Source organism: Pediculus humanus, genomic scaffold (genome assembly GCF_000006295.1).
Source record: "Pediculus humanus corporis 1103172107698 genomic scaffold, whole genome shotgun sequence".
Lineage (NCBI taxonomy): Eukaryota > Metazoa > Arthropoda > Insecta > Psocodea > Pediculidae > Pediculus > Pediculus humanus.
The window spans coordinates 22,824-31,813 of NW_002987305.1; the positions used below are offsets into that span (position 1 = coordinate 22,824).

Here is an 8,990-nt window from a genome sequence, read left to right on the forward strand (position 1 = left end):
CTTTGTCCGTGAATTTTTCTCGCATTTATTTCGTTGAAAAGAGTCATGAGGACGAAGGAATTAAAAATGACAGTGAAATGTTGGGTTGGACCACCTGTGGACTCCCCATGCCGACCTGACTCGATGTCCAGCATCTTGTCACCTTTTTTTTTTTTTTTTTTTTTTTTTTTTTAAAAAAATTTATCAATTAATTTATATTTACAAAGTTTATTTTGGTTTTATCATAGAGTAATGAGTTTACTTACCGGCAAATAAAAGCGTAAATATAACAGTGAGTTGGTACATGGCTTGTCCGAGTATGTTTTTCATCATTGTTCTTGAAATTAGGGGTTTTGTTCTGCCGTACGGTTTTCTTAAAAGAAGGTCTGCTGTTGGCATTTCCGTAGCCAAAGCAAGGGAAGCAAGTGTGTCCATAATTAAATTTACCCATAACATTTGTACAGCCTGGACAAAAAAAAATTAAATTATAAATAAAATGACGCGAGCGTAAATTTCGCAAATTTTTTGTTTTTTGATTGTTGTTGATGATAATTCATTTACCTTAAGCGGGCTGTCTTGAACGGCGCAAGAGCCGATAAAGGCGACTATCACTGCAACTACATTAACTGTAAGCTGAAATTGTAAAAATTTAGCAATACTATCGTACACGTTTCTTCCCCACAGCACAGCTTTAACAATGCTTGAGAAATTGTCATCTGTTAAAATGATGTCTGAGGCCTCTTTGGCAACGTCAGTGCCGGCAATACCCTAAAGTAAAAATTATGGCATGTCATAAAAAAAAGTAATAATTTTTTTTTTTACTGTTATGGGAATTTTATTTAATTTTACCATAGCAAAGCCGACGTCGGCTTTTTTAAGAGCTGGACCATCATTGGTTCCATCGCCAGTAACAGCGACCACTTCTCGGGCGTCACTAATTTTACTATCTATAATACCTTTAACAAGAGTGTACTTATCCGTTGGAGAAGAACGAGCTAACACTCGGAGTTTTGGCCAAACTTTGTCTAAAAGATGTTGCTGAACCTTAAAGGAAAAATTTTAAAAACAACTTGAGTAAATTCTTCAAACATTAAAAAATGTTTTTTAGGTCACCATTGTTAATAACTTACTTCTCCATTAGAATCACGGATTCTCCTGTTAAATTCTTTTCCTTCCAAAATTAGAAAATCATCTCCGGGTTTAAGAATACCACATTTGGAAGCTATCGATCTAGCTGTATTGATGTTGTCACCTGTAACCATTCGTACCGTGATACCCGCGCGTTGGCACTTACGAATAGCCTCGGGTACCTAAAATATTCAAATGATTTCATTTAAAGAAACCTCTCAAAATTTAACAGGACCGTATAAAGAGTTTAAAAATAAATAAAAAAAAAACTATTTACCTCTGGCCGAACGGGATCTTCTATACCTACGACTGCTATGCAAGTAAGATTCGAAACTATAAATTCTTCGTCGTCCCAATTGGGTTCAGATTCTATGTGAACTTCATTAATTTGAGCTTTTCCAGGAACGAAATCCCTGTAGGCTATTGAAATCGTTCGAAGGCCGTCGCAAGCAAGAGGTTCAATAACTTGTCTAACCAACCTTTCCTGCATGTCTTTTGTAAACATTTCTAAATTACCATCACGGCCGTAAATAAATGAACACCTGCGAATTCAAACGTTAAATAAATTCTTGGGAAATTCTTTTTCGGGTAAAATAAAAAAAAATTTTCAACGACATTTACTTTTTCATGATAATCTCCGAAGCTCCTTTACAGAACAATCGGTAACCACCGCCTTGTCTGGGTACGACCGTACTCATGCTCTTCCTCACTGAATTAAATGTGTATACTCTCGTAAACATTTCTTCAGGCATGTCATCACGAATTGTCTGATAGTTTTTATTCAAAGCTTGAACAAAACCTAACAGGGCACATTCTGTTTTGTTACCGACCTGTTTGGCGAGCTCCGTCGGATCTTCCGAAGGCTGTAAACATTTTAATTTAATTCAGTGAGTATATCGGTAAGTAGACGGTAGACATTAATTTTAAAATAACAATTATCAATTACCATAATTCGAGAAGTGTAAGCAGAATTGATTGCTATAGCTTGTAATAATAAATTTCCAACATTTTGCGGAATGTCACTGAACTTCGGAGTTGTTTTGGATAATTTTTCGCAAATGTAAGAGTTTACGACTGTCATACGATTTGTAGTAAGAGTTCCCGTTTTGTCCGAACAAATAGCCGTTGCGTTACCCATCGTCTCACAAGCATCCAAATGCCTCACCAAATTGTTGTCCTTCATCATTTTTTTGACGGAATACGCAAGGGACAGTGTGACGGCCAACGGGAGACCCTCTGGGACGGCGACTACAAGTACAGTCACTCCAATAATTAAATGTCGAACCAACTCGCTTGCGTATTTGCTTTCCCACGGTTTTTCTTCGATGACAAATGTTTTGACGCAAAATTGCGTCACTAAAATGACAACCGTCAAAACGGCAATCGTCGAACCTTTACGAAGAATGAAAAATAAAAAAAACGATTTCGTCATGATCATTCAAAAAAAAAAAAAAAAAAAAAATTAATCAAAAATGGAGGCATTTTTGTTCGGACCTGCGTAACCGATTTGTATGGCGAGCTTTGTCAACTTGGCTTGAAGTACAGATTTTTCTTTTTTATGAGGCTCGTGAGCACGTTCGGATTGCGGTTTATGATTTTCTTGTGGAAGATTACTCTTATCCAAAGGTAATGAGGATGGAACATTTTGATGACTGTTTCCGGTCACGCCAGATTCTTCGTCGACAACAGCTGAAATATTCATAAAAAAAAATTAAGTTTAAAAAAAATAAAATAAAATAAAAACTTAATAAAAATCTCAATCGCATTTCCATAATTTTCTTTTTTTTAAACATTTTTAAAATTAAAAAAAAAAAAAAAAGTCTTAATTAATTCATGTAATCATTTCCGGTACAAAAAAAAAAAAAAAAAAAAATTACGAACGTCAGTGTTAACTACTATTCTCTACATTTTAAAGCCTACATTTTTACCCATCGAATTTAAAAAAAAAAAAAAAACAAAAAAAAACAATAATAATAATGATGATGATAATAATAAAAAATTTAAGCATTTATTGCCAGAACCTTGAATATATATGTATCTTACACCTGGTGTGAATACAAATTATGTGAACGATGATTGATTTTTATATAAATAAATATAATTAAATCTTTCTCTCACTACACATGCAAACAAACAAAAATGACTTGTTTTTTATTATTATTATTATTATTTTATTACTGTTAGATTAATAAACATATTACACTACAGCAATTATGTTAAAACAAATAAACGAAAGAATAAAACAAAAAAAAAAAAAAAAATCATTTCATCATTTTTAACTTTTTACACATCCCCGAATTGAAAAATAAATAAATAAAAAATAAAATAAAAGAAAACCTTTATAAATAACCTTTTAAACAAATACCAGGTGCGAAAATATAAAAAACAATTTATTTTCAATATAAAACTAATAAAAAATAATAGAAAAAAAGAAAGGTAACAATATTAACGATCCATTTTTTTTTTTTTTTCTTTTTTTTTTTTTTTAATTTTATCGTTTTCACAATTTAAGTCAAAAAAAAAAAAAAATTGGACTTGACTCCATCTTTACGAAATAATAATTATTATTTAAATATCATTATTATTAATAAAATAAAATAAAAAAAATGTCAAATTATTTCAAATAATTATTTAATATTGTTACTCTCTTTATTTATAATATTTAAATGAAAACAAAAGCCTAAAGTGAAATTACCCAATGAATGATTGAATGAATGATTGATTGATTAAATTAATTATAACGATCTACGACACTACAAAAAAAAAAAAATAAATAAATAAATTCAACCATTTTAATTTACCATACTCCCTGTTTTCATTATCATTATCAGTATCATTATTATTATTATTATCGAGTTCCTCCCGTCATTAAAATAACATTAAAATAACTATATAAAGTAATAATAATTTAAAAAAAAATTTTTTTTTTTTTTTTGTTATTATTCGAATCGTACCAACAAACAATACATAAATAAATAAATAAAAAAAAAATCATTTGTTATAGGTTTTAACAATAAATGCCGACCTGAACTTAAATTATTATTAATAAAAATAAAATAAAAATAAATAACAATTCACCTGCTGAGGTCTTTTTTTTCTTCTTCTGCTTTTTGGCCTCTGAGGAAGGAGACGAACGGAGCGCATGCGATGCAAAAAGGAAGCATTCATTAGTCAAAAACAATTAAAAAAAAAATCTAATCGTACTTAATAAATAAATAAATAAATTTTCTTTTGATTTTATACAAAGAATAAAGAATAAAAAAAAAATTATACGTATGTATATGAAAAACATTTTAAGCAAAAATAAAATAAATAAAATTAAAAGAAAGAAAAATTTTCGAGAGAAATGTTTTACATTTTTTTCACATCGAAATCAAATTAATAATAATCAAACAAATTTAAACAAAACTTTTTTGTGTGTGTGTGTGTGTGCGTAACACACACACAATCGTTGATTGATTGAAACGTTAAAAAAATTTCAATTTTTATTTTTAAATTCGATTTTTTTGGAAAACGCAAAAAAAAATGTAAAACAATTTTGCCCCTCTCAACTTTTCCATAAAAAAAAAAAAATAATATTAATAATTAAGGTAATAATAATTTACAACTTAACAACTATTTTCATTTTTATTTACTGTCGATTTTTTTTTTTTTTTTTTTTTTTTTTTTTTTTGTATTTAAAATAAAATATTTAAAATTAAATAAAACACAGTCAAAAATTTAAAAAATCGACAGTAATTTTCTACGGGGAACGAAAAGAAAAGAAAAGAAAAGGAAAAGGAAAGGGAAAAACAAAAAAAAAAAACAAAAAGACAAGTCAAAAAGTGTAAAAAAAAAAAATTTAACGGACGCCTTAATAAAAAGTCTTGGAAAATCCCCATTTCGAAAAGGCGCTTTGTCATAATCGATAAGTAAAACAAGTTTTAAAAAACAGAAAAGGAAAAGAAAATGAGAGAAAATTGAAATTCATTATTTTCTTACACGGTTTTGAAAAAAAATGCAAAAAAAAAAAAAAAAAAAATGTAAAAAAAAAAGATTTTTCCGGAAAAGGAAACGATATGTAGAATTTTCAGCATTAAATCGTAGCGTTGCGTCGAAAACGAATAAACAAATTCCCTTATTATTATTATTATTATTAATATTATTAGTTTTAAACGCCGATTATTTCATTTATTTTTAATGCTGCAAATTCTATAACGGTTTTTTTTTTTTAAATAAACAGTTTTTTCAAAATAATAATGTTTGATGGTCAGCCGCAAAAACGTGTCAAAATTAATTCTCATATTTAATTAGGAACGACTGTAGAAAATTCCTCATTTAAATTAAATCGAAAAATACTCGATTATTCCTTTTTAAATTTCTGATAATCTGTAATCATTGCTAAATAGAAAAAAAATTACAAAACGAAGCAAAAAAAAAAAAAAAAAAAATTAACTTTACGTAGAAAGAAAGTAAGTAAAAAAAAAAAGTTTTAAAAACATGACGCCCAAATAATTATAATAATTTAAAAAAGAAAAAAATTCAATGAATTTCATACGCGTGTAATTTTCCAAAAGAAAAGTATCGAAAAATAATAATTCAAAAAAAAAAAAAAAAAAAGAAAAAAAGCTTGCCAAATCGAATAAGCTAAACAAGCTAAAAACTTGAAAGAAAAAATCAAAGGAGGAGGCGGGGGAAAAAAATTTAAATTTTTCGTTTCCGATTCAAATTCAGCCGACAATCAAACATTAAAAGTTGAAACAAAAAAAAAAAAAAAGATTAAATAAATAAAAATAAAACATGGAAAGTTTCGCAATACTCTTTTTCCTGTCGATATATCGATAGTCAATCTTTTCGATAAAATATCGACTTTAAATCGTCGTCATAAGGTCACAAGGTCGGAAAACTACCCGGTCGACGTACAATATTTACATAAAAAAAAAAAAATAGAATGATTGCTTCCTTGTAAACTTTTCACATCTATATAAAATAAATAATTACAATGAGTTTAACACAAAAAAAAAAAATGGAGAGGAAAAGAAAGAAAGAAACAAAAAAAAAAAAAAAAATTTTTTTTCTTTTTTTTTTTTTTTTTTTTGTAAAAGCTTACGGAAACGGAAGTCATAGAGTAACCAACCATCACTCTCCATATAAAATATGTATGTATAATTAAAACTTTTTACACTACACTCCTACCTACTTACTTACATCAGAAGAAGGATATTTATATGTATATATATATATATATATATATATATATATATATATATATATATATATATATATATATATATATATATATATATATATACCACGATAACGTTATTATTCAATTACCATAAAGCATCTAAAGCAAATAAATAAATAAATAAAACTTTTAAAGACTAAATCGTCGAAAAAGACAAAAAATAATAATAATAATAATAATAATAAAAACATTTAACGAATTTCTGTAGCAAAGAAAAAAATAAAAACAACAACAACAACAACAGCAGCAGCATGCAAAAATCGTGCTTTTTGTTTTTTCAATACGCATTTTAACAAATAATATATTTATATATAAATAAATAAATAAATGAAATAATGAATATGTCATGCTGAAGAGTGAGTGAATAGAGTAGAATAATAATAATAAGGGAAATTTTCCAGCATGAGAGAGATAGAGAGAGAGAGAGAGAGAGAGAGAGAACATGCAAAACAGCGTTTCGTCATTTTTTTTTTCTCTTTCCTTAGTCAATAATTGTATTGAACACAACAAAAACGAAATTTAAAAAAAAAATTTTTTTTTTCGGATTGTCAAATAAATAAATTTATGGAAAGCAAATATTAAAAAAAAGAAAGAAAGACGGAGACAGAGACAGGTATAGAAAGAAAGAGAAAGACAGACAGAAAGAAAAGGAGAGAGAGAGAGAGAGAAAAAAAAAGGGTCGAGTGGAAAAAAAAAAGGGGGGGAAACAAATTTTTCTTTTTTTCCAACCACCATCACCATCACCACCACCACCCCCACCTTACCTTTTCTTTTTTTTTTAATTTCGGCTTCGTGTTCATCCACAGCTGCTCCTAATAACGTGAAAATAATACCGGCCTGAGAATTTACACCCACGGCAGCTACCAACATTTTTCCACTTCCTTCCATGACGTGAGTTCCTGTTACAAAAAAAAATTATTTTTAATTATTATTATTATTATTATTATTTTTTTTTTTTTTAAATGTCACGTCACGTGTGTGATGACGTCGTGTTTAAAAAACTGTAAACAAAAAAAAAAAAAGATAAAGACCACGCCTACTTTCCCTTTAAAATTCAAATGTGATCAATAAATCTAAAATTATGATAGCGTATTTTTTTTTTTTTTTTTTTGTAAAAAAACATTTCCCTGGAAAATTTTAATTAAAAAAAAGAAAAATGAAAACCAACCTGATAACACCATCGGGTCAATATTTTCACCCTTTTTAACATGATCTGATTCTCCCGTCAGGGATGATTCGTCAACTTTTAAATCGTTACTCTGTATGAGAATACCATCAGCAGGAAGCAAGTCTCCATATTTAATCTGGGAGAAAAAAAAAAAAAATTAATTAATTAATTAATATTAATTTTCGTAAAAAAAAAAAAAAAACTTTGACGTCATACCTGACAAATATCACCGACGACTATATCACCAACGGATATTTGTTTCACTTCGTTCTGTCGTATAACCGAAAATTTATGCTCCCCTTCTATCCGCGATTGTAATCCGCGGAATTGACGTTCTTTTTGATAATCGTTAAAGGCGGTGACAATAACGACTACTATAACAGATATTAAAATAGCAAGGCCTTCTATCCAGCCCGTTTCAGCTTCACCTTCATCCGCACCTGGACCTAAAAAAAAATCGTACGACAAGAAAAAATTAATTTCCAACCTCTCAAATAATAATAATAATAATAATAATAATAATAATAATAATTAAAAAAGATTAACTAAGCAATGTGGTTTACATCAAGCCGCAAGCGCAATTAAATGCTACGAATATAATATTAATTGTAAAATGAATGTAAATTTTGCTATGGGAAAAAAAGGTTACAAACATAGGGATAACAAACTACTTCCTATTTTTCTTTTTTTTTTTTTTTTTTTTTTTTACAAAATTGCTAATGTGTTCTTTAATTATTTGGGTTTACTACTACTTCGTGTAATTACAAAAAGCGACGAAAATATAAATAAAAAAAATTTATTATTATTATTATTTTTTTTCGATATATAATTTTAAGAATATCTCGGAAGAATATATAGATATTTTCAAACCGGGATTCGTTTTCAAACAAGTGTAAACTTGAAATAATTTTCCAACTCGAATCTAATTCTATACGATTCTATTTCACAAAAGTGAAATTCAAATTCAAACCGGATATAAATAAATAAATAAACGCAAGTTTGAAGAAATCGTCAAGCGGTTAATTCTATTATTAAATTTTACCGGTAACAAAACATTTCGAATACGATGACGTACAAACAAGTCTCGACTGAATATTTACAACTAAGGGGTAGGTAATAAAAATGATGATGATGATGATGATGATGATAAAATTAAATTTCACACTCTAAGATTTTCTTCACACTCTCCTCACGTCGTTTTTCCACTCACCCCCCCAAAACAAATATCGACGGAAAATTTTGTCATCACAATTTTAAACTCATTGCAACACTTTTTCAAAAACCCCTTAAATTCGATTCCACTTAATTTATTAAAAAAAAAAAAAAAAAAAAAAAAAAAAGAGATAAAAAGAAAAAAAAGGGAAAAAAAATCCCGAAAATTTTCAATTTAATTTAAAGTTTGCGGAGAGAGAGAGAGAGAGAGAGAGAGAGAGAGAGAGAAAAACGCATGCAGGAAATGATGGATGAACTATAAAATATTACATGAAA

General features: G+C 28.1%; 1 protein-coding gene across 1 annotated transcript in view; it reads right to left on the reverse strand.

Moving 5' to 3' along the window:
* Phum_PHUM304650 (Plasma membrane calcium-transporting ATPase, putative) overlaps window positions 1-8,748 on the reverse strand; it is a gene marked incomplete at both ends in the record, with an annotated part of 30,412 nt that extends 21,664 nt beyond the window's left edge. The window contains 15 exons of the mRNA XM_002427189.1: window positions 54-142; window positions 246-444; window positions 541-747; window positions 829-1,023; window positions 1,110-1,289; window positions 1,385-1,649; window positions 1,729-1,970; window positions 2,054-2,499; window positions 2,602-2,796; window positions 5,906-5,936; window positions 7,082-7,233; window positions 7,503-7,638; window positions 7,719-7,948; window positions 8,373-8,424; window positions 8,713-8,748. Coding sequence (XP_002427234.1) covers window positions 54-142; window positions 246-444; window positions 541-747; window positions 829-1,023; window positions 1,110-1,289; window positions 1,385-1,649; window positions 1,729-1,970; window positions 2,054-2,499; window positions 2,602-2,796; window positions 5,906-5,936; window positions 7,082-7,233; window positions 7,503-7,638; window positions 7,719-7,948; window positions 8,373-8,424; window positions 8,713-8,748 — 2,655 coding nt within the window. The remainder of the gene's footprint in view (window positions 1-53; window positions 143-245; window positions 445-540; window positions 748-828; window positions 1,024-1,109; window positions 1,290-1,384; window positions 1,650-1,728; window positions 1,971-2,053; window positions 2,500-2,601; window positions 2,797-5,905; window positions 5,937-7,081; window positions 7,234-7,502; window positions 7,639-7,718; window positions 7,949-8,372; window positions 8,425-8,712) is intronic.
* Window positions 8,749-8,990: the final 242 nt, after the last annotated feature.